We start from the raw sequence: 26,843 nt of genomic DNA, 5'->3' as shown, positions 1-26,843 counted from the left end.
ACTTCTCTCTAAGAATTAGTATCAGCCATACCATCATATCTTTGCTTTACGGAGCCATTAGTATTGCATTAACAGTAGTAAATTTATGTTAATTTCTAAATGTTTTTGATGTCTGAGTCCTTTCCCCACCTAATCACGACTAGAAATAAGTGTCTCTAAAGTTTTATTGAATGATAAAATACTCATAGACTAACAGCATTTAATTATATTTCTAACTAAGCAATTATGAATATAAAGTTTCATCTCATCTCCGTTCTCTTGACAGAGTGAGTAAGTCAATAGTGTTTCCTTTTCTTGAAATGTACCTCAACCTCACTTTCTGCCTGGTAAATTCTATTCCTTGAAGGCCTCCCATGATCTCCCAATCGAAATTATTGTCTTCTGCAATTTTTTTCTCATAACATCCTGTTCTGTTCATTCATAGTATGTACCATTACTATAATTGCATATTAATGTAACTATGAAACATCATGGCTATTCACCTTGATGGGCATGCCTGTTCTGTTTAACACTACGTCTTGGATCTCCTGCAGTGCTTGTCTGGTAAACATTAGACACTCAGGCTAATTCACTGAACAAACAATTGGAGGAATCCAAGCCAGCCAGCCAAGTGGTACCCATGTGTGACCCATTCATACATCTTCCCACACCTGTTAAGACAGGTACTTCCTCCTGCATGCTCTTAGACCACACTGCATTACAACTTGTAATACTGCAGTGTTTATTATGTGTGTACATTTTCCTTCCCCTTTAAACAATGAATTCAGAAGGTAAAGTCAAGACCCTTACCTTTCTTTGCATCCCTCATTCCAGACACATACAATGTCCTCAATAAATCCACACACTCACATAATACATTCAAATAAAATATATGTTCAAAATACTGTGTACATTTTGAATGGATGTCCATATGGACATTTATTTAATCACGATCATATATTTGCTACAAAAAATTTCATTCCATGAAATAATGCCATTTGCAGCAACATGGATGGACCTAGAGATTATCATACAAAGTGAAGCAAGTCAGACAGAGAAAGACAAATATCGTATAATATCACTTATATGTGGAATCTAAAATATGACACAAATGAACGTATCTATGAAACAGAAACAGACTCACAGACATAGAGAACAGACTTGTGGTTACCAAGGGGAAGAAGGGGTAGGGGAGGGAAGGATTGGGAGTTTGGGATTAGCAGATGCAAACTATTATATAAAGAATGGATAAACAACACGGTCCTACTGTATACCATAGGGAACTATATTCAATATCCTGTGATAAACCATAATGGAAAAGAATATGAAAAAGAATGTATATATGTGTGTGTGTGTGTATATATATATATATATATCTGAGTCACTTTGCAGTACAGTAGAAATTAACACAACATTGTAAATCAACTATGCTTCAGTAAAATAAATTTTTAAAAAATTCTATCCCACTCATGCAGCTTAATATTATCAAAACAAACAACCCAATCAAAAAATGGGCAGAAGACCTAAATAGACATTTCTCCAAAGAAGACATACAGATGGCCATGAGGCACATGAAAAGATGTTCACCATTGCTAATTATCAGAGAAATGCAAATCAAAACTACAATGAGATATCACCTCACACCGATCAGAATGACCATCATCAAAAAATCCACAAACAATACATGCTGGAGAGGGTGTGGAGAAAAGGGAAGCCTCCTACACTGTTGGTGGGAATATAAGTTGGTGCAGCCACTATGGAGAACAGTAGGGAGGTTCCTTAAAAAACTAAAAATAGAACTATCATATGATACTGCAATCCCACTCCTGGTTATATATCAGGAGAAAATCATGATCCAAAAGGATACATGCACCCCAATGTTCATTGCAGCACTGTTTACAATAGCCAAGACATGGAAACAACCTAACTGTCCATTGACTAGAGGAATGGGTAAAGAAGATGTGGCACATATATACAATGGAATATTACTCAGCCATTAAAAAAGAATGAAATAATGCCATTTGTAGCAACATGGACAGACCTAGAGATTGTCATACTGAGTGAAGTAAGTCAGATAGAGAAACAGAAATATGGTATGATATCCATACCATAAGTGGATTAACACCATACACAAAAATAAACTCCAAATGGATTAAAGAATTAAATGTAAGACCAGACACTATAAAACTCTTAGAGGAATACTTAGGAAGAACACTCTTTGACATAAACCACAGCAAGATCTTTTTTGACCCACCTTCTAGAGTAAAGGAAATAAAAACAAAAATAAACAAATGGGACTTAATTAAACTTAAAAGCTTTTGCAGAGCAAAGGAAACCATAAACAAGACAAAAAGACAACCCTCAGAATGGGAGAAAATATTTGCAAATGAAACAACAGACAAAGGGCTTATCTCCAAAATATACAAACAGCTCATGGAGCTAAATATCAAAAAAACAAATAATCCAGTTAAAAAATGGGTGGAAGACCTAAATAGACATTTCACCAAGGAAGACATACAGATGGCCACGAGGCACATGAAAAGATGCTCAACATCACTAATTATTAGAGAAATGCAAATCAAAACTACAATGAGGTATCACCTCATGCCAGTGAGAATGGCCATTATCAAAAAATCTACAAACAATAAATGCTGGAGAGGGTGTGGAGAAAAGGGAACCCTCCTGCACTGTTGGTGGGACTGTAAATTGATACAGCCACTATGGAGAACAGTATAGAAATTCCTTAAAAAACTAAAAATAGAACTACCATACCACCCAGCAATCCCACTACTGGGCATATACCCTGAGAAAACCATAATTCAAAAAGAGTCAGGTACCACAATGTTCATTGCAGCACTGTTTCCAATTGCCAGGACATGGAAGCAACCTAAGTGTCCATCGACAGATGAATGGATAAAGAAGATGTGGCACATATATACAATGCAATATTACTCAGCCGTGAAAAGAAAAGAAACTGAATTATTTGTACTGAGGTGGATGGACCTAGAGTCTGTCATACAGAGTGAAGTAAGTCAGAAAGAGAGAAACAAATACTATATGCTAACACGTATATGGCATCTAAAAAACAAAAACAAAAACGGTTCTGAAGAACCTAGGGGCAAGACAGGAATAAAGACGCAGATGTAGGGAATGGACTTGAGGACACAGGGAGGGGGAAGGGTAAGCTGGGACAAAGTGAGAGAGTGGCATGGACATATATACACTACCAAATGTAAAATAGATAGCTAGTGGGAAGCAGCCGCAGAGCACAGGGAGATCAGCTCGGTGCTTTGTGTCCACCTAGAGCGGTGGGATAGGGAGGGTGGGAGGGAGATGCAAGAGGGATGGGATATGGGGATATATGTATATGTATAGCTGATTCACTTCGTTATACAGCAGAAACTAACACAGTATTGTGAAACAATTATATTCCATTAAAGATCTATTAAAAAAATAAAAAAATAAAATGGATAACCAACAAAGACCTACTGTATAGTACAGGGAACTCTGCTCAGTGTTATGTAACAACCTAAATGGGAAAATTATTTGAAAAAGAATAGATACATGTATATGTATAACTGAATCACTTTGTTGTACACCTGAAACTATCACAACATTTTTAATCAGCTATACTCCAATATAAAATAAAAAGTTTAAAAAAAGAGATTAAAAAAAATTCCATTCCATATATTCCCAGTTTCTCTCATAGTTTCTCTCTTCTAGTTTTGGAAAGAATTATTTTCATATAGGCTTTCAGCAACTTGTATTATGATGAGTCATGAATACCTAAATTTTTAAAACAAAGACTAGCAACTATTATCAAAATTCAGTTTTAATGAGAATCTCCTCAGAAATTCAAATGAGTTGTTAGGTTCACATTTGAACGAGAGGCTTTCAGGTTAAAAACAATCCCAGCTTCATCTCCCGAGACAAGAATCAAGACTGTTCTACTGAAATGTTGACCTCTCTGACATAAAACATTTAGTTTGTTGTCATAACAAGCTAGTTTTATTCAGTTATTCAATATTTCATGAGAGATCCATTTTGTATATCTTAGGCCCTGTATTAATGTATAACAATTAAGGGTTCATCAAGGTTTATGTTTGCAAAATGCTTTGTTTTACAGATTAATGAATCTAATTTTCTCCTCAAAGCCTAAGAAGGGCCAAGATATGCATACTTAATTGTGTATTTTTCTTCCAATCCTATATTATTCCAAGGAATAATTTTATATACATACATTTATGTAGGTAAGTGACATACATAAATGTATAACATATATATATAATTATTCCAAGGAAAATATTATAAACATACATTTTCAGCTGGAAAAGAAGCAGATACCAGTGGAGGAGACCTTAGGCAGTAAACTCTGATGCTTTTTACCACCAGCTCTGGTCACCTACCCTATCTGCATAACATAGCGGATTTTATTTCTATCGTGTGGAAATCACCGTCCCATCCTGAAGATCTTAAAAGGAAGCAAGGTGATGTGGTGAGCACAGATACCTCTGGTATCATATTATTCTTGAAAATAATGCAAATTAATACATCTAGTTTACTTTTCAAGCAGCAAGGACTGCATATATCACTCCTACATATTTTATTTTCATAGATTAATAGTTTCACAGTGACACAACACCTACCTACTTAGGAGGAAAAGAATTACTTCTTGGAAGAATAAATACATGCTTTTTCTGAAGACCGAAATCCACTCAGACAACACTCCAGGTTTAGCACACCACACTACATCCTAATGTTTGAAGTACTCCACGTCTTGCCAAAGAATCCATGAATTACTCACTTTTCCCTTAGGACCCAGACTTATTTTCACTTAATGCCTGCCTATTTCTTTCTCTCGTAACAGTTCAAAAGAACTGAATTTTAAATTTCCACTTCAAAATATCAACACTTAGGACAGCACGATAGAACACACGATCAGGACCTGTATATCTCATGCAGGTAATGGTTAGTGTGACGTGCCAGCACCACTGGGGACGCCCTGCTATTGCTACGTGAAGCCCCGGAGAAGGTCACTGATCCTTGCCGGGTCCCCCACGGGCCCCGGGGACACCTGCTGCTCAAGCGCCGCCCCGAAACGCTCGCTGCACACGCTGGGGCCGCACGCACGCGCTCGGCCGGGCGCCCTAGGAAACAGGCAGGAGCCAACCTGGTCCACGATGTCGTTGACTTTGTCCCTCTCGCAGTCCAGGATGACACGCCGCTCCTTTTTGAGCTCCAGGTCCTGGAAGAGCGAGCGGTAGGTCTCGTCCTTCTTGTCGTTGTTGATGTTCCCCACGTTGATGGCCGTCACCTGCCACTTCTTTTCGGCAGCGGAATCCAGCACCGCCTGCAGGGTGGACAAGCCTAGGAAAACAGAGAGACACGGGGCCTGATGGCAAAGGGCTCAAAGCAGAGAGACAGGGGCCTGATGGCAAGGCTCGGCTCGCGGGGAAGTGCGCCGAGAGATGGACGCTGCATCTGGAAGGCCGCCACTTTTCTGCAACGAGGGGCTGCTGGCGCCTCTAAAAGGCTACAGCTGTGACCCTTAGCAACACCCACTCGTTGCCACTTCGCATCAAGAACTCTTGCCTCTACCTGGGAAAACGGTACCCCCTTCATTCCGGCTTCTCAGCTGTTTTCTTTTGGACATTACCAAAGCGTGATGTTTTAATACCTCTGGGGTTTGGGGGGTTTTTTGTTTGGCCACACCGTGCAGCTTGAGGGATGTTAGTTCCCCAACCAGGAATGGACCCCGTGCCCTCTGCAGTGAAAATGCCTAGTCCTGACCACTGCACCGCCAGGAAATTCCCTACCCCTGGTTTTAATGAAATCAAAGGACATCCATTCTTTCCTGTATAGAATAGAAAAAAATATTTATTTATATATGACACGCTATCATTTCCCATTATTATCCTGAAGACGTTGAGTCCATTTTCAGTGAGGTGAATCTATGTGGGTCTACGTGAGTCTAAAAACCAATCATCTCTGAAGCTGCTCGATTTCCTCCTATCGTTTTCTGGTCGGCAGTTGTTGTTATTTTTCTTTCCTCAGCCTCTGTTATATCATTTTTGTTACTGGGACTAATCCTGTAGAAATTAAATGTTCACCTATTAACCACATGGTAGCGGTTAGTTTACTAGCACAGATTGGTTACATTTACTTAACTTTCCAAATGTGAGACCACTTTACTCGTCATTAGTAACTTTGTTTATAGCATCATACGACTTAGGTCATATCGAAAATTGTATTTTTATTTTTAATTGGTCACACATTGCCTCCTATGTAGGATTGGGAGGGAAAACAACTTGGGAACATCTTTCCTAAAGTTCACGCTGCAGTTTAGCACTTGCAAAACTAGTATATATACTTGTCTTCCATGTCACTTCAACTCTTCACAGCCAACCCAAATTCATCATTTCTATGAGTAGCTTAATGAACAACAAAAATCAAGGCTCCAAAAAGAATTCAGGACTCATCACATCATCTTTTTTATTCCAGAAAGACAAGAATATTAGACCCTTTTTACCCATAAAATCTGGGGTTTCCCTAATGTGAACACATGACTCTAGAAGCTTTATTCATGTACTAAACTTTATTGAAATCTATTTACCACAGCAAAAACTATGCGTATTCTAAATGTTGTTGAAAATTACCTGAACCTGGAAAATATCATTAAAATTTTCATTGATTCCATATTGCCAAGGGTATATAAGATGAGCCTAGAACACCTTGTGACCCCCCAAAGCAAGAAGCTCTCCAAAACTATCAGCCTCGTGTCAAAAGACCCAGGAGAAATTTGATGAGAATCACTTTAATCAGAGATGACGCAGCTGGAATAGCAATAAGAATAATAACTGCAAAAGACTTAAACACATACATTTCCTAATCCATAGATTAGTAATGACATTTAAGAAAAATATTTGATTGCCTTTGATGAATGCTAAGGAGCCAAGTTATTATTTTGAAAACTGGTAAATAAAGGTAAAGAAACAAGCATTTTCCCGCCTTTCCTATATGAACTCTACTCAGGGTAATCGTTAATTAAGGGACGGTTTTTTGTTTTTTTGTTTTTTTTGGGAAAACTCCAGCTAATCAATGATGAACGAATATAGATTCAGAATTACAATCAATCTTGTAACACCTTGTGAATTAATGAATCAAGGCAAGAATCGTTAACTGCTGCTCACAAAACAAAAAGAGAGATGCGTAGAAGTTACGTGCCTTCAAATGGGGATACTCAACACCACCTATGAGATATTCATACCAAGAAGTGAACATGAATCTCAGCAAGCATCTAGATCTAATTACCCTTTTGTAACGAATATATGGCACAGAGTAATATGCTAATCAAAGTCCAGACTGTGGGAAACTCTACATTACCTTATAAAAGCCTAAAGAGATATGTTAACCAACTGGATATATGGACCTCACTTTTATCCTGATTCAAACAAACTGTGAAAAAAAAATAGATGATGCTAGTAATGAATTACTGTTAACTTGTCTATATACGATAATGATATTGTGGTTATATTTAAACCAAGAGAATTGTTCTTTCAAAATATAAACTGAAATATTTACAGCTGAAATAACAGGATGTCAGGTATTTGCTACAAAATAATTGTGAGGGGCAGAAGGATAGAGATAAAACAAGACTCCTCTTACCCATCATTAATAAAGCTGGCTTAAGTGTCCTTGGAGGTCTTCACATTATTCTGTCCATGTTGTTATTTAAAATATTTCATAATAAAAATTGAAAATAATTTACTTTTATTTCAAATTGAAAAGTCGAACGATAAACTTAAAATGAATTTTGTGGGGTTCTTTTGGGCAAAACAACAAAATTAGTTTCCTCCATCCAGTCTTGTAACAAAAAATATAGGGTACTCAAGAATTACTCAAGGGATAACTTAAACAGAGACCACATGCCATTGTAAAAAATCTATTAATGATAAAACTTCTTTTAAAAACTTCACAGATCACCTATGATTTCCGTTCACTGTAAGTGAATTAAATCCTTCCAGGATACATTTCAAATCCTTTTCCTGTTTTTCATCATCAGTGAAGATAGAACCAAAGTTGATCATCATGGTCAACTCAATAGCTATCAATGTGCTTGAAAACACTTATGAAGTTTATTCAGTTTTCTTTCCAAGTAGGAAAAAAAGCTAATTTTCTAAACCTTTTCCACTGTCAAGGTCCTACTTTTCCACATTCCAGTCATGATGTGACTCTTCCTTGTCACCTCTTTAAAACAACACATCCATGGGTGGTGTTCTACATACTACATATTACCATACAGCACTTATACGTGAGCTTCCTTTCTTCTAGGCAATAAATTATTTCATGTTGCTTTCATTTAATTATGAACTTTACCACATACTAAGTTAAAGTTTCACGTGGTGATGTTGTTGATATTCTGTCCTATCCTTCAACATACATAACAAGAAATTTTAAATATAAATGCCAATGTGTAAATGAATCTCAAGTGATATTTCTAAACCTAACATTTATTGGCAGTTCACCTTGTCCAAAATTTGGAGAGGATATATATATATAAAATCAATAAAAATGCATTTAAAGAAATAGCTGATTCAAACTCATCCCTTTTATGTATCAAAAAATAACTCACAGTTGGTGTGGATTCTGTTATTAAAACTCTTAGAATTAATATTTTGTAACCTATGAAACCTAAAAAAAATACATCCATTTATTAAGATGCTAAACTGCCCAAGTGGTACGTAATCAGATGATGAATTTAGTGTCATCAGAAGACACTGAGTATTATTCAGTTATCTCCTAAGGACAGCCAGAAATAATTCACAAACCATGGCGTGATCTGTCTCACATTTTGAAGAGACTGCTGTCCCATGCTTATTAATCAATATTCTCAGATTTGTTTTTTTTTTAGTAGTAGCAACTGACTCTCTCAAATACTTTTTCAACTTGATCTGCCCTTTTCCTACAACTAAGAGTTTTGTATTATGTCTGGTTAGTTTAAAATTAATAGATCATTTTAAAATTTAAAAAAATCACTGAAAATGCATATCACAAATATTATGGTGAAATTAAATTATTCATACACAACACAAATTAATGCTCTTAGTCTCTTGGTAACATATTCCAATTAGGAGAGAAAGTATTACTTCTTTCCCTTCCACACAAACTAGCCTAGAAGTATCTTTATAAATACACTCATCCCTTAATTCAGAATATAAACTTGTATGGACATTGGGAATTCTATATAAGTATCGGTTTGTTTAAAAACATTAGTAGCTGGTTATTCAACTCTAATATCTGTACCACTAAATCAGGACATTTAAATCCTGGTTTAATTTCTTATTATTTTATTGCTTATGACAAAGAGAACTTGAGATATACTGTTGTTCATCTACAAATAGAAAAAGAATTTGGAAAATTAACTGCTCTTCCTAAGAAATATATTTAAAATATGCTCTGAAAAACCTCAAGAATATTACAGGAGTATAAAATTAAGTTCTACACTCTACTAAATGCTCAGACTTCTGGATAAAATAAAGAATAGCTAAAGTACTGCTACTTACTTCTGTATTATATTACTTCTTCGTGTGCCTAATTGTTGCTGGACTAGTTACAGCTGTATACCCTATTTATAAGCTGACACTCTCCCTAAAGCTCTCTCCAAGTATTACTATCAGTAGTTCACAGTCACATCTTAAGTTAGTGCTCCTAAGCCTGTGACAAAGTTACAGAAAAACCTTCAGCCCCGAAACAGGTGAAGTCTAAATGCCTTAGTTTGCACATTAATAGGTGGAATTAAAATTGACTACTGCATATAGGTATATTTCATTCAGACCATGTCTTTCTTCTTGAAAATATTTTTTGTTCCATTTAAAATTCACAGCCCTTATTCATCTTTCAGGCACAGAAATGAATATTTTATGATCACTAAATCACAGCAGCATGCTTAGGCCAGATTAGATTAACATATATTTCCCTCATTGACTTTCTCAGGAACATCATAAAAGCAATTTATAATCTGGAAGCATTTTTATTCTAGGCATGATGCCTTTTTTGGAACTGGAATCAATGTGCCTTTCCTTCAGGGGACAAATAGTGTGGTTCAAAATTAAAACCAAGTTATAAAAGCATTAGTTCTGGTTTTACCAACTGTCTACAGAAATGTATGACCTTACCTTATTAACATTGACCCAATAAATAAAAAACACATTTTGATTAAGTCCTGGTTCAGATGTAGTACATGTGTATCCAAAGACAAACCGATATTGAATGCGTTAACATAGGCAACCCCATGACTCTATATCTCAAATGTGTTGAAGATCCATCTACTTACTCTCCCTGCCATCTACCTCCTCTCTCTGGAACTTTTAGGAAGGGTGTGGGGTTATCCATTGACGAGTGCCAGGCTGCTGCCACACGACTTGGATAAAGAGAAGACACCAGCATTCCTAAAGGGTCACATGGCACCAAGTGAACAGTTTCAGCGATCCTCTCACCGGTAAACTTGAAATAGTCAAAAACCTATACAAAGATCAGAATGCATCCATGTTTTCCTTTGTCTACAATTGGGATGTAGTCTCCTGGACTTGTTGCTCGGCCTTGGATGTATAGTTGGAATCAGGAAAGGTTTCACTGGCAGTCCTAGTTAAAAGCAGTGCAAAGAAGAAGCATACAAAAACTGTGTCTTTTTCATCTAGCTTGTATTCAGTGCAGAATGTTGGACAGCCATTCTCATGCTTGGGCTATTCAAAAGAACATCAATTCATATATTTAGAAATTAAAATTTAACAATATGTTTACCTGATCTAGACTCTCAGAAAATTAAAGATTATTAAAAACAAATCCTTACAGTCAAGGACCTGGAAAGAGTGCCACATCAAAAACAGACAAAACTCTTTGAAATTGAGGCATATGGAGACATAACTTGAAAGATCAAATCATGGAACCTATTTTTAAAAGCACTCATAATATAGTAAGGGCACACAGATTCATTCTCAAGTCGTGTAACACAAAAAGAAGGAGGTACTTCCTTAAAGTGTAAGAGAAATGGGTTAAGGACCATAGGGGGAAAAAAACAGTTCATGGGATAAATGTATGAATAAACATTTTAAAATGTGATATGACAGCAAAGCTATAACAATTGTAGTTAATAAAAAAAAATCAGAGAGCAAACTTGCCATTTCCACGAGTCAAGTAAAACATTACATAAAGGTCAAGTCTTTTGCCAGTATTTTGAGTCTTACACATTTATCTCTGAAAATAGATTCAGATGAAAAGCCAGTGTAATACTCTTCATATTAAAACATGAGTATCAATTTGAAAATATCTTGAAAATGCATCCATAATGTCAGTTTTGGCTTTAATATATAATTACTTAATAATATCACTGTAATGTTGACCTCTCCACAGATGCACTAGAACTCAAATCAATTTGTATAATTTAATGATTGGAGATTATCGCATCATTCCAATTTCATTTAATATTCCTAAAGTGTTAATAAAATCCTTAAAAATGTCTCAGGTTCTTTTCACAAGTACATAAGTCCATCCATCATCATCTGATCCATAGTGGCGATGAAGTGTCTCCCTAAAGTGAAAACGCCGCCTTGCACCTAGTCAAAGAGTAGACAGAATTCATCTCTGATCCTTCAATTTAGCAAGCAAGATTCAGGTTCTCATATCATCTCAAACTTAAAATACACAGATGCTCAAGTCATTCATTTAATAATGCTATTTATTGACATCAACTCTGTGCTAGCATTATCTTAAGCGCTGTATGTACAGTTTAGTGGGTACTGCCAGGGCATTGCCTTCCTGGGCTTAGAGCCAGATCTTAAATTAAAAGAATAAAGCTTAGTCTGTGTGATTAAAACAGTCCCTAGAATATACTAGGAGTTCACTTCTTGGGTGAAAGAATGAACATCAGTATTAATTATAAATTGTGATAAGTACTACGTAGGAAAAGAAAAGATTGCTTTGAGAGAAGATAACAATATGAAATGCACCTCTGTGGGAATGTTATATAAACTAAGACCTGAAGGAGAAAAATTTAGAAGTCTGTGCAGAGATTCAAGGTGAAAGAATTTGGTGCATCTGAGAAAGTGAAAGAATATTAGTGAGATGGGTTTAGCCTAGTGAGTGAGCAGGGCAGTAGTATAAGTGGGCAGCAACCAGATACTATAAAATCTTACAGTCATGTTAAGAAATTTCAGTTTTATCCTCATTACAACGAGGAGCCACTGGAGTATTTTAAGCAAAGGAGAAATGTGGTCACTAAAGCATTTAGAAGCATTCAAAAAATAGAGCTACCATCTGATCCTGCAATCCCACTCCTGGGCGTATACCCAGAGAAAACCATAATTCGAAAAGATACACACACCCCAATATCCATTGCAGCACTGTTTACAATATCCAGGACATGGAAGCAACCTAAATGTCCATCAACAGAAGAATGGATAAAGAAGTTGTGCTACATATACACAATGGAATATTACTCAGACATAAAAAAAGAATAAAATAATGCCATTTGCAGCAACATGGATGGACCTAGAGATTATCATATTCAGCGAAGTAAGTCAGACAAAGAAAGACAAATATATGACATCACTTATATGTGGAATCTGAAAAGATGATACAAATGTACTTATTTACAAAACAGAAACAGACTCACAGACATAGAAAACAAACTTATGGTTACCAAAGGCGAAAGGTGGAGGGGAGGGATAAATTAGGAGTTTGGGATTAACATGTACACACTACTATATATAAGATAGATAAACAACAAGGACCTACTGTATAGCACAGGGAACTCTACTCAATATCTTGTAATAACCTATAATGGAAAAGAATCTGAAAAAGAATAGATATATGTATATTATAACTGAATCACTTTGCTGTACACCTGAAACTAACACAACATTGTAAGTCAACTATACCCCAATATAAAACAAAATTAAATTAAAAAATAAATAAAAGCATTCAAAACTTCTGGCTCCTTTATGGAAAATGGATGGAAGAGGAACAAGTACAGAAATGGAAAGGTGAAGGATGAACACATGGGGCTGTCCTGGCCCGGAGTCATGACAATGACACAGAAGAGTGGCTAGGAGTAAAAGACATTTAGATGGTAGCAATCCTATGAAGAGGAGACAAGAGTGAAAGAGGACGTAGCAGAGGGCAAGAGGAAGATGATGGTAAGCTGTGTATCACCTTGATCAGGCTGGGCAGAGGGCAAGCAGAGGGCAAGAGGAAGGTGACGGTAAGCCCTGTACCACCTTGCTCAGGCTGGGCAGAGGGCAAGCAGAGGGCAAGAGGAAGGTGACGGTAAGCCCTGATCACCTTGATGAGAAGCAGGCTTCAGAGCCATCCGGCACACTGGAATCCGTATTTACTCTCCACCGTTCTGTGTTTGAGTTTCTCACTCCCCACGTGTATAGCAAGGCTCTCCCTTGTCAGAGCAGGGGGAAAGCTGTTGACAGAGTCTCTCTTCTCAGCGTGTACAGTGCTGACTGGCTTTCCCACGGAGGCTTCTCGTTCTCAGGGCCGGAGGCCGGGACAGGGAATCGGACCCCAGGCTGGAGCACGCCAGGCTGTGACTGCTGTAGCCAGTGTCTCCGGACTGATGGTGGAGAAGCGCGGCAGCGGGCTCCCCGCTTGGCTGCCCTTGCAGGTAAGCACGGTGCCCTCTCCTGGTAGAAGCAGGCTTTGGTTTTCACCTGAACGTCTAAAGCAAGTTGCTTCGTGGACACGCTGGTATCTATTAGGTGCTCTGGCAATGGTGGTTGTCAGTACTCTGAGTCTGTTGGTGGATACTCTCTCGAGAAAAATCACCTACGCTCATGTGCACAAAATGTTCATTCGATGTTGCGAAGTACACAGACCCACTGAGGCTGAATCACAGACCCAGGAATGGTTAGAAAGATCTGAAATTCTATGACACGTAAGTCAATCAGGTCCGCTAATACCAAACTTCACAACAAATGATGCGGGAAGCACAAAGGAAGTACCCTTACCCCTGAAATAAAAACTAGTAAAATGAGCCAAGACTCCATCTAATTGGCATGCTAATCCAAAACATCTCCTCGTAAATAGCTGTAGAAGAGCTGCTGTCAAAAGACCTGAGTTCAGCTGAACCACACAGGGGTGGCTCATGAAAAAATCAACTTCTCTGAGATTCAGGGATCTCATTCTAAAGCAGTGTTAATAACAACTGTCCCTGCCTGATAATATTTTTGCATGTGGAAATATTTAATGTCTATACATTTCTGTAGACGTTCTTATTTATATATTTATTCAAATCTTACTTAAACCAGTTTTCAAGGCCGTCACTTCACTGACCCTAGACTGAGAATACAGTCATCCTAGGGTCTTAGCTGCTGGTACCAGAAAGTGCTTTGTGCATTACAACTGAACATTCGGGCATTGTGTGAACACAATCTATCTCTGTAAATGGTACATCCACAACGCTTTTGCTTGTTTGTTTTACTCTAAATATGTTACCCAGGTTTTGAATTGCATTACTCATTTACACAGCATAATTAAGCCAAGTTACCCTTGGACTTCAACACACTTACATAGCCCTATAAAGTCACATGTACGTGTCAAGTGTGGGCACTGAATTTGACCCATTACAAAGGGAGATGGATATTGTCACTTACCTCTGTCACTGTCGTAGAGGTATGCAAACTTGTCCCATTGGTAGTACTCAATCAAGCTGAGAAGAGCTCCTTTGAGGTCCGGTCGCATCTGAATGACAAATGGATGGGTGCCATCTGTCGGGAAGCTGGGAGTGATGAAGGACACATGGAGCGTTCCACAAAATGATGTGATGGTGTTTACAGACTTCTTGTCATAAAATCCAAAAATAGCATATACTCCTCTTGAAAACTGGGAGCAGACTAGAAGAACAGGGGAAATAGAAAGGATAAATCATTGAAATTGGCATACAATCACATGCATTTGCTTGAAAGTTAATGCCCTTTTACATAAAATACAAAAGAATCAACATATTGAAAAATACAGAGAGTTGTTATCAATAATTCATCAAATTTTTTAGCACTTATTTACTTAACACCCTACTTGAGGAATTCAAAGAATTATAAAGCATTAAAAAATAATTCTGGCTATGGGACTATATCAAACTTAAAAGCTTTTCTACAGTGACAGAAACCGTCAACAAGTTTGAAAAGGCAGCCTACTGAATGGGGGAGGAGATTTTCAAATCCTACATCTTACATGGGGTTAATATCCAATATATACAAATAACTCATACAACTCAACATCAAAAACAAAAACAACCCAATTAAAAAATGGGCAGAGGACCTGAATAGACATTTTTCCCAAGAAGACATACAGATGGCCAACAGATACATGAAAAGATGTTCAACATCACTAATCATCAGGGAAATGCAAATCAAAACCGCAACGAGCTATCACCTCACACCCATTAGAATGGCTGTCATCCAAAAGACAACAAATAACAAATGTTGGCAAGATATGGAGAAAGGGGAACCCTCATGTACTGTTGGTGGGAATGTAAATTGGTGCAGCCACTATGGAAAACATTATAGAGGTTCCTCAAAAAATTAAAAATAGAACTACCATACAATCCAGCAATTCCACTTCTGGGTATTTTTCTAAAGAAAAAAAAAACACTAATAATGTACCCCAATGTTCATAGCAGCATTACTCACAATAGCCAAGACATGGAAGCAACCTAAGTGCCCATCAATAGATGACTGGGTAAAGAAGACGCAGTGTATATACACAAGGGAATATTACTCAGGTATAAAAAGTAAAAAAGAATAAACTCTTGGATAGACCTAAAGGATACTGTGCTAAGTGAAATAAGTCAGACAGAGAAGGCAAATCGTGTATGCTTTTATTTCTATGTGGATTCTAAAAAACAGACAAACAAAAGAGAATAAACATAGCAAAACAGAAACAGAGTCATAAATACAGAGGACGAACAGATGGTCACCAGAGGGGAGGTGAGGGGGTGAGTGAAACAGGTGAGGGAGCTGGAGAGGGACAAACTTCCAGTTTCAGAATAAATCAGTCACGGGAATGAAACGTACATTGTGGGGAATATAGTCAATAGTACTGTGTATGGTGACAAACAGTAACTAGACCTATCTTGGTGATCATTTTGTAATATACAGAAATAACGAATCATTATGTTGTGCACCAGAAACTAACAGAGTGCTGTTGGTCACTTACACTTCAAAAACAATACTGATGTGTATAAAATGGATGACTAATAAGAACCTGCTGTATAAAAAAATAAATAAAATTAAATTAAAATATTAAAAAAAAAACAACAAGCAAACTCATAGAAAAAGAGATCAGGTTTGTAGTTATCAGAGGTGAAGGGCAGGGGAGAAGAAACTGGATGAAGGTAGTCAAAAGGTACGAAATTCCAGTTCTACATGATAAATAAGTACTAGGGATGTAACGTACCACAGGATAAATGTAATTAACACTGCTGAATGTTATATATGAGAGTAGTTAAGAAAGTAAATCCTAAGAGTTCTCATCACAAAGGAAAATTTTTAAATTTTTCTTTTATTTTGTATCTATATGAGATGAATTTTCACTAAACTTATTGTGATAATCATTTCATGATGTATGTAAGTCACATCATTACGCTTCATGCCTTAAACTTATACAGTGCTATATGTCAATTATAACTCAATAAAACTGGAAGGAAAAAAAAGAATATATACACATTCTTATTTAACAAGCCATGTAAGTATAAACATATTTTAGGACAGCCCCATAAACAAAGAATACAAGTAAAAATCATTAGTTATAAAGAACAAACTGCAATTACCTGGGATTTATACATATTCATAATAACTCATTCCTTGTATTATCTGATTTTTTTTAAAGGCTTTATCGTGTTAATAATGCTTTTATACTACAAGATCGGCGTGCTTATGAAAAGTTCTAATGCTGACCGAAACCTCTTTAAGAGAAGATGGATGCAGGGCTGGCACCACACGCAGAAACATGTCACCCAAAAGGGACATCTTTCACCTTGAGAAACTCAGTCAAGGAGTAATTGTGTGACGCTCAGAACTCCTAATTTTTTTAATCTTTCCCACGGACTTAACTCATCCCATGTGTTCTCCTCCATGCAACACAAAGAATATTATCAAAATACTTTGGCATAGAATCATCATTCTTTTAAAAAAAAAAAAGACAATATTCTATTTGGAAGTCTCCATCACTCCCACAATCCCTTGTTCTCTACCAGTACTTGTATTTCAGTGAAGGACCTTCTCCCAAACCCTCTGCCATAGTCAGACCATCACTAAGTCATGGTCATTCTAATACCTAAATATACTGAAAGGTGGTCCCCTTATTTCTCTCTCCATTCCAACCATCCTAGTTCACTAATAGCATATACCACGTATCTTGGGCTTGCCTTGTGGCCTGGCATGGTACATGAACTCATTTATTTCTTATGCTAACCCTCGAGGTAGGAAAGATTATTATTCCCAAGTTACTGATAGGAAAATTGAAACATAGGGAGATTAAGTGACTTACCCAAAGTCAGACAGCTAGTAAGAGATGCTGTACTCAAACCCAGACAGGCAGATTCAGAGTCCGCACTCTTAACTAATGGACAATATTGTGTTTCTAACTCGGATTATTAGAATACCTACCCAACTTTCCTCCTTCATCCAATTATGCCCCTTCCATTCACTTCTCCACAATATAACCAGAATAATTCTTTGAAACACAAATTTGATCCTATCTCTCTGAGAAGTAAGGGTTACTTTGTCCAAGAATAATCCCTGCAATGCACAATACAAACCACACGTGCCACAGCACTTACGACAACCAATTCAGGTCAACCACATGCTTTCAGTGAATGAACAGTTGATATTTTTTAATCGCAAAGTTAATTTCGATCCAAAATATGAAAGTCAGCTCTCCAGTAACATAATCTAACAACCCAAAACATAATACCAAGCATCCTTGTAAATTAATTAAACCTCATTTAAAGGATAAGGCCAATACTATCATATTTCATTTTATTTTACTCACAAAAATAAATGGTCTATAGAAAAAGTAGATTTGTTTCATGAATAAGAGCATTGCTAAAATATATAGATTTGAATAGCCAATTGCAGACAATCAATAAATGATGGGCGATAATTTTTAACGACTATCGTGTGATATGAAATGAAAGGAAAGCTAGATTGGCCAGTTCTCTGAGTGGCCCTTATTCATCAGATGTTTCAATTTTCCTCTAAATATTTATTAATCTTCAACTCACTTCTGCCTGTCTAACATAAGACGTTTCCTGGGATTTCTAGGTTATGTCTGTGTAATGTGTCGACTGACCTCTTTACTAACAATCTTCTGCAGAACAGACTGATATGTCTCAGAAAACAGCTGTATGTATTTCTTTACATTTACTCTAATACTTTAACATAAAGCAAAGATGAGATTCCCGACTTTTATTCATATTTATGCTTTTGTCCTTGTCTGAGAACAGATGCTGAAAGCCACCTTTAATGTGTTTGACTCTGCTCATTCCTGACTTACATGGAAAATCCCTTTCACTGCTCAAACCCTTTTGGGCAAACTCCGCCGTGATTTCTTATTTTATGCACGGATATATGCGTCCTGACGTGCATATCTTAAATCTTAAGCTTGTTCAGAAATTGTTGACTCCATAGGACGTATAAAAATGAGAAGTTGCTCTAAAATTCTCTCTGGGTCTATTTTATTTCATTTCCTGCAAGTGTTGGCATGTCATCTAAAAACTATAGGAATATCAGGCAATATGATTTATTAATGAGACCTCCTCATCCATCCTCAGTGAAATCGCCTGGTAAAGGAAGCCACTGTTTGAATACACAGTCTGAATAAGAAGCCATATCTTTCATTTCCCATTTGTTTTAGACTCTGGAGTGAGTTGTCAAGGGGCCTCCTGGCTGTCGTGACCATCTGGAAACACCTGGCATTGGCCCAAGCATGGGCACAAGCTGCACAAGACTTCATCAGAAACGACAATTCACCTAACTCAGAAGGCACTTTTTTTCATGCAGTTCAGCTAATTCTCCAATGGCCATAATTGTGGAAGCATGGCCGCTCCCTCCTGACCATCCCAGCCACCTCTCAGCCTTTTCCCCTTGCCCTTTATCTCGTCAGGGCACATATTCAATTGTCCACTTGCCTACAGCTTCTATTTTCCGAGATATCTCTCTCTGTGTGCCTTTACCACACACACAATGAACAGCCATTTGGTCGACATTGCTCATCTCCCCTGACCTTACGTCTGCCATTGTCCCTGTCCCCCAAAATGATAAGGATATCATTGCGTTTACACCCAGGACTCAGTCAGAATGCTGACCTGAGCTAAGGTATTTTGCTTACCCAGTTTGCAGTGACCATCTCAGGATGAAAATCTGAGTGTTGTATTCCTAACACTCTATCCCCCGAATATCAGCGTGTTCGCATGCTAATACTGATCTTCTCCCCAATACAGCACAGATACAAGACCCTACTGACCTAAGACACAAGAACATTAGTTCTCTACTTTGAAAGGACTCCTCCTTTGATTAGAAATGAAATTACTCTTTTTCATCTCTACCTTATTCCCTAGCAATACTCCAAAATTCAAAGTCATTTCCCTAACTTATATCCAACCTCAAAGAAGGAAGATTTACTATCACTATCACTATCAATATTCAAATGATGTGCCATAGCTCTGGAAACAGTTTCAAAAGACAACTTTCTAAAATGAGTTAGATAATATCGCACCCTATATATCGTCACCTTGTTCTGTGTCACCTCTGGGGGCAGAGGAAGGAGGAGAAAGCTCTCAGTTTCACCTCTAGATTCATGACCCTATGAAACACTATTATAAATTTCTGAATAATTATGCTAATTAGGATTAGATTTGCGTTTATGGTCTTGAAACTCTAAGCTAAATGTAAGGTTGTTCTCACTGAGTACGACTTTAATTAAATATTTAATATCAATTTTGAGAAACTCAGCAAAGGCAAGTCCTTTTAAAAGATGCTTTAGGTCAAACAGCAGAAATGATAATCTACTGGGTGTAGATAACTTGCTGATTATTCCACTTTTTATTACAAGCCCAGGTGATAAAAGCCAATAACAAGGCTGATGGTGCATCCAACTCGCATCTTTTTCTCTTGCGTCATTCTGCTCATTGGTGCTGCTAATGTACCCCACTCCACACAGTCTGGAGAACCTTGCATGGTTATTTAGTAGAAAGAGAGAAGAATAGAGCCTGATGTATTTTTGTTTAACATTTTTTTATATTTAGAAGTTGCCATTCACTGCTGTGAAACCCACAGTCCGCTTCATAAGCAGGAATGGCGCTTTGCAGCTTGTGCAAAGTCTGGTGAAAGCTGCATCACCAAGCAATATTGACCTCAAAATTTGGAGACCGAAGAAAATCTCTCTCATCTTTCATCACACAACTTCTGGCATTATCTCCTTGTAAACAGTGACCCCAATTTTACTATTGAAATCTCCCTTAAGATCCCCTAATCACTAAATCTAATAATTTTTCCTCAGATCTAGCTTTCTCAGCCTCTTTGAATTTATTAATCAAAAACTTGATTCTATGTTTCCATACAAAATTTAAAATTATTTGTTCTCGTTCTATGAAAAACACCATGGGTATTTTGACAGATATTGCACTGAATCTACAGATTGCCTTGGGTAGTATGCTCATTTTAACAATATTAATTCTTCCAATCCAAGAACACGATGTTATCTTTCCATCTGTTTGTGTTGACTTCAATTTCTTTCATCAGTGTCACATAGTTTTTTGTGTACAGGTCTTTTACCTCCCTGGGTAGGTTTATTCTTAGGTATTTTATTCTTTTTGATGTGCTGGTGACCAACATCACTAATCGTCAGGGAAATGCAGATCAAAACCACCATGAGATATCACCTCACACCTGTCAGAAAGGCTATCATTAAAAAGAATGCAAATAACAGGTATTGGTGAGGACGTGGAGAAAAGGGAACGCTCATACACTCTGGGTGAGGGTGTAAATTGGTGCAGCTGCTATGGAAAACAACACGGAAGCGTCTCAAGAAAACTAAAACTAGAACTACCATATGATCCAGCAATTCCACTCCTATATATATATTCAAAAAACAAAAAACCAAACAAACAAAAACACTCATTCAAAAAGATACGTGCACCTTGTTGTTCATAGCAGCATTATTCACAATTGCCAATATATGGAAGCAACTTAAGTGTCCATCAACAGATGAATGGATAAAGAAGCTGTGGTACATATATACAATGGAATATTACTCAGCCATAAAAAATGAAATGTTGCCATTTGAAGCAACATAAATGGAATTGGAGGGCATTATGCTAAGTGAAATAAGTCAGAGAAAGATAAATACTGTATAATATCACTTATAGTGGAATCTAAAAATACAACAAACTTGTGAATATAACAAAAAAGAAGGAGGCTCACAGATATAGAGAACAAACTAGTGTTTACCAGTGAGGAGAGGGAAGGGTGGAGGAGCAATACAGGGGCAGGGGATTAAGAGGTACAAACTGGGCTTCCCTGGTGGCACAGTGGTTAAGAATCTGCCTGCCAATGCAGGGGACATGGGTTCGAGCCCTGGTCTGAGAAGATCCCACATGCTGCGGAGCAACTAGGCCCGTGAGCCACAACTACTGAGCCTGCATGTCTGGAGCCTGTGCTCCACAACATGAGAGGCCGCGACAGTGAGAGGCCCACGCACCGCGATGAAGAGTGGCCCCCACTCGCCGCAACTGGAGAAAGCCCTCGCACAGAAACGAAGACCCAACACAGCCAAAAATAAATAAATTAATTAATTAAAAAAAAAAAAAAAAGAGGTACAAATTATTAGGTATAAAATAAACTACAAAGGATATGTTGTACAACATGGGAACTATAGCAAATATTTTATAATAACTACAAATGAAGTATAACCGTAAAAAATTGTAAACTACTATACTGTACTCCTGTAACTTACATAATATGTCCATCAACTGTACTTCAATTAAAAGAAAAAAATCTGGCCAAAAAGAAAAACAACTTGCTTCTAGAAATGCTCTCTCTTTCTGCTGCCACTAGCAGTGCTTTCGTCCGATTCCTTCTCCACATGGCTACCAAGTAAAGTGATATCACCTTGGTGCTCTTGCTCTCCCTATAATTACCTTTCACTCTTTTTCCCCCTATGTCCCAAATTAAATCTATCCTTAGAGGTCTCATCCCTTTTAACAAGGTTAAGTTCAACTTTTTATGCATGCTTCCCAAACCTTCATATCACCTCTGTTGTCTCCCTTTATCTATTTATTTACTGAGCAACTTATACTGTAAACATTCAGTGTGACTAGCATGGTGTTAAGTTTAGAAAATGCCACAGGATAGATATAGTACATTCTCTTTTTTAAAGTATAGTTGATTTACAATATTAGATTGCTTTCAGGTGTATAACATAGTGGTTCAACATTTTTATAGATTTTACTCCGTTTAAAGTTATAAAATCATTGCTATATTTCCTTGCCCAGTACAATACAGCCTTATTGTTTATTTACTTTATACATGGTAGTTTGTATCTCTTAATCCCATAGACCCATCTTGGCTTCCACTCTTCCCTCTCCCTACTGGTAATCACTAGTTTGTTCTCTATAACTGTGAGTCTGTTTCCATTTTATTATATGCAATCATTCGTTTTATCTTTTAGATTCCAAACATAAATGATAACATACAGTATTTGCCTTTCTCTGGCTGACTCATTTCACTAAACATGGTACCCTCTAGGTCCATCCATGTTGCTGCAAATGGCAATATTTCATTCTTTTTTATGGCTGAGTAGTATTCCATTGTGTGTGTGTATATCTATATCTCTCTATATTCCAATATATAGATATATATACACCACTTCGTATTTATCCATTTGTCTGTTGATGGACACTTAGGATACTTCCATATATTGGCTATTGTAAATAATGTTGCTATGAACATTGGGGTTCATGTATCTTTTCAAATTAGTGTTTTCATTTTCTTTGGATATATACCCAGGAGTGAATGATATGGTAGCTCTATTTTTAGTATTTTGAGGAACCTCCATACTGTTCTCCATAGTGGCTGCAGCAATTTACATTCCCACCAACAGTGCAAGAGGGTTCTCTTTTCTCCACATCTTCACCAACATTTGTTATTTGTAGACTTTTCGAAGACAGACATTCTGGCAGGTGTGAGGTATCTTAGATATCTTATTGTGGTTTGACTTGCATTTCCCCATTGATTAGTGACGTTAAACATCATTTCATGTGTCTATTGGCCATCTGTATGTCTTCTTCTGTATGTCTTCTGCCCATTTTTTAATCAGGTTGTTTGTTTTTTTGAGTTGTATGAGTTGTTTATATATTTTGGGTATTAGCCCTTATTTGGTCATATCATTTGCAAATATTTTCTCCCATTCTGTGTGTTGTCTTTTCATTTTGTTGATGGTTTCTTTTGATGTGCAAAAGCATTTAAGTTTAATTAGGCCCCATTTGTTTATCTTTCCTATTGTTTCCTTTGCCTTGGCAGACAGATCCAAAAAATTATTGTTACTATTTGCATTAAAGAATGTTCTGCCTATGTTTTTCTTCAAGGAGTCTTATGGTTTCAGGTATTACAGTTTAATCTTTAATCCAATGGGGTTTATTTTTGTATATGGTGTAACTTTTTTAATGTAATTCTTTTACATGTAGCTGTCCAGTTTTCCCAGCACCACTTATTGAAGAGATTGTCTATTCTCCATTGTATATTTCTGCCTTCTTTGTCATAGGTTAATTGACCATAGGTGTGTGGGTTTATTGCTGGGCTCTCAACTCTGTTCCATTGATGTATGGATCTGTTTTTGTGCCAGTACCATGCTGTTTTGGTTACTGTAGCTTTGTAGTATAGTCTGACATCAGGAAGTGTGATACCTCGAGCTTTGTTCTTTTTTTCTCAAGATTGCTTTGGCACTAGGGGTCTTCCATATAAATTTTAGGACAATTTGCTCTAGTTCTGTAAAATATGACATGGGTATTTTGCTTGGGATTGCATTAAGTCTGTAGATTGCTTTGGGTAGCATGGACATTTCAACAATATTAATTCTTCTAATCCAAGAGCAAGAAATATCTTTCTATTTCTTTGTATCATCTTCAATTTCCTTCAAAATGTTTTATAGTTTTCAGAGTATAGATCTTTCACCTCCTTGGTTAAATTTATTCCTAAGTTTTTTGGGGTTTTTTTGATGTGATTTCAGTGGGATTGTGTTCATGCTCTCTCTTTCTGATAGTTTGTTATCAGTGTATAGATAAGCAACAGATGTCTGTATATTAATCTTGTATCCTGCAGTTTTACTGAATTCATTTAATAGTTCTAATAGTTTTGGGGTGGAGACTTTAGGGTATTCTACATATAGTATTATATCATTTGCAAACAGAGACAGTTTTACTTCTTCCCTTCCCAACTGGATGCCTTTTATTTCTTTTTTTATCTGATTGCTGTGGCTAGGACTTCCAATACTATGTTAAGTAGAAGTAGTGAGAGTGGGCATCTTTGTCTTGTTCCTGATTTTAGAGGAAAAGCTCTCAGTATTTCGCTGTTGAGTATGATGCTAGCTGTGCGTCTGTCATAAATGGCCTTTATTATGTTAAGATATGTTCTCTCTAACCCATTTGGATGAAAGTTTTTATCAGGAATAGACGTTGAATTTTGTCAAATGCTTTTCCTGTGTCTATTGAAATGAATATATGATTTTTATCCTTTATTTTGTTAAGGTGGTGTATCACATTGATTGATTTCTGGATATTAAACCATTCTTACATCCCTGGAATAAATTCCACATGATCATAGTGTATGATCTTTTTTATACATTGTTAAATGTGGTTTGCTAATATTTTGTTCAGGATTTTTGCATCTATATTCATCAGAGACATTGGCCTGTGATTTTTTTTTTTTGTAGTGTTTTGGTCTGGTTTTAGTATCAGGGTAAATTAATGGTGACCTCATAGAATGAATTTGGGAGTGTTCCATCCTCTTGAATTTTTTGTAGTAGTTTGAAAAGGATAGGTATTAGCTTTTCTTTATAAATTTAGTAGAATTCCCACTGTGAAGCCATTTAGTCCTGGACTTTTGTTTGCCTGGAGTTTTTTTTAACTACAAATTCAATTTCACTACTAGTGATCAGTCTGTGTAGGTTACCTATTTCTTCCTGATTCAGTCTTGGAAGATTGTATGTTTCTAGAAATTTGCCCATTTCTTCTATGTTGTCCAATTTGTTGGCATATAACTGTACAGAGTATTCTCATGATTTTTTGTATCTCTGTGATATTAGCTGTTATTTCTCCTCTTTCATTTCTTATTTTGTTTACTTAGGTGCTCTTTTTCTCTTGATGACCCGGGCTAAAGGCTTATTAATTTTGTATATCTGAAAACAAAAACAAAAACAAACAAACAAAAACTCTTTGATTCATTTCTATTGTTTGTTTGTTTGGTTTTTTTTGGTCTCTATTTCATTTATTTCCTGTCTGATCTTTATTATTTCCTCCCTTATTCTGACTTTGGGCATTTATCGCTCTTCTTTTTGTAATTCCTTTAGATGGTAGATTAGGTTGTTTATTTGAGATTTTCTTGTTTCTTAAAGTAGGCCTACATCACTATAAACTTCCCTCTTAGAAATGCTTTCGCTGCATACCCTAGATTTTGTGATGTTGTGTTTACATTTTCATTTGCCTCAAGGTATTTTCTCATCTCCTTTGATTTCTCCATTGATCCATTGATTTTTTACTAGCATGTTGTTTAGTCTCCAAGTGTTTGTTCTTCTCCCATTTTTCTTCTTGTAATTGATTTCTAGTTTCAGACAATTGTGGTCAGAAAAAAAATGCTTGATATAATTTCTGTTCTCCTAAATTTGTGGAGACTTTTCTCTGTAGTTTTATTTTTCTTCTACTTTTAGTTTCTTCCCTTGAGGTTTGATAATTTTCTTCTGTGGCATGCTTGCATTCCTTTCTCTCTAGTTTTTGTGTATCAATTATAGGTTTCGAATTTGTGGTTTCCATGGAGTTCATATATGTTGACCTATAATTTATCTACTTGTTTCAAACCGGTAGTCATTTAAAGTTCAAACACATTCTAAAAGATCTACATATTTTACTCCCCTCCTCCACATTGTGTGTTTTTTATGTCATATTTTACATCTTCATGTTCATCCCTTCACTATTTATTGCAGTTACGGTTGATTTTACAATTCATTGTCTTTAAATCTTCATATTAGCTTATTTAAGTGGTTTATCTTCAGCCTTTACCTGTGGGATTTTTCCTTTCCTATAGACACTTACTTCTTGTTATAGACTTTTCCACTTAGAGAGACCTTGTAACATTTCTTTTAGGGTTGGTTTAGTATTAATGAACCCTTTTAGTTTTGGCTCATCTGTGAAGTTCTTTATCTCTCCTTCAATTCTGAATGATAATCTTGCTGGGTAGAGTATCATAGGTTGGGTTTTCCCTTTCAGCACTTTAAATATATCATGCCACTCCCTTCTGGCCTGCAGAGTTTCTGCAGAAAAATCAGCTGATAGCCTTATGGGGATTCCCTTATATATGACTCTTTCTTTTTCTCTTGCTCTCTTTAGAATTCTTTCTTTAACTTTATCCACTTTAATTATGATACTTGTTGGTGTTGGTCTGTTTGGGTTTATCTTGTTTGGGACACTCTGTGCTTCTTGTACTTGGATATCTGTTTCCTTCTTCAGGTTTGTGAAGTTTCAGCCATGATTTCCTCAGATACATTTTCAGTCCCCTTCTCTTTCTCTCCTTCTGGGGAATGTTGGTATGCTT

The 26,843-nt window shown here is 36.7% G+C and overlaps 1 protein-coding gene across 9 annotated transcripts in view; it reads right to left on the bottom strand.

Annotated features, from left to right (window-relative positions):
* The window catches only part of GRIA2 (glutamate ionotropic receptor AMPA type subunit 2), a 169,690-nt gene that overhangs the window by 66,796 nt on the left and 76,051 nt on the right, over positions 1-26,843 (bottom strand). For all 9 annotated transcript variants that reach the window (XM_082461692.1, XM_082461699.1, XM_082461693.1 and 6 more), the window contains 2 exons: positions 14,637-14,876; positions 5,150-5,346 (listed from right to left, as the gene is read on the bottom strand). In XM_082461692.1, coding sequence (XP_082317818.1) covers positions 5,150-5,346; positions 14,637-14,876 — 437 coding nt within the window. The remainder of the gene's footprint in view (positions 1-5,149; positions 5,347-14,636; positions 14,877-26,843) is intronic.

This window comes from Balaenoptera physalus, assembly GCF_965194825.1.
Source record: "Balaenoptera physalus genome assembly, chromosome: 5".
NCBI classification, from domain to species: domain Eukaryota; kingdom Metazoa; phylum Chordata; class Mammalia; order Artiodactyla; family Balaenopteridae; genus Balaenoptera; species Balaenoptera physalus.
This window is presented reverse-complemented; position numbering and strand designations above follow the sequence as displayed.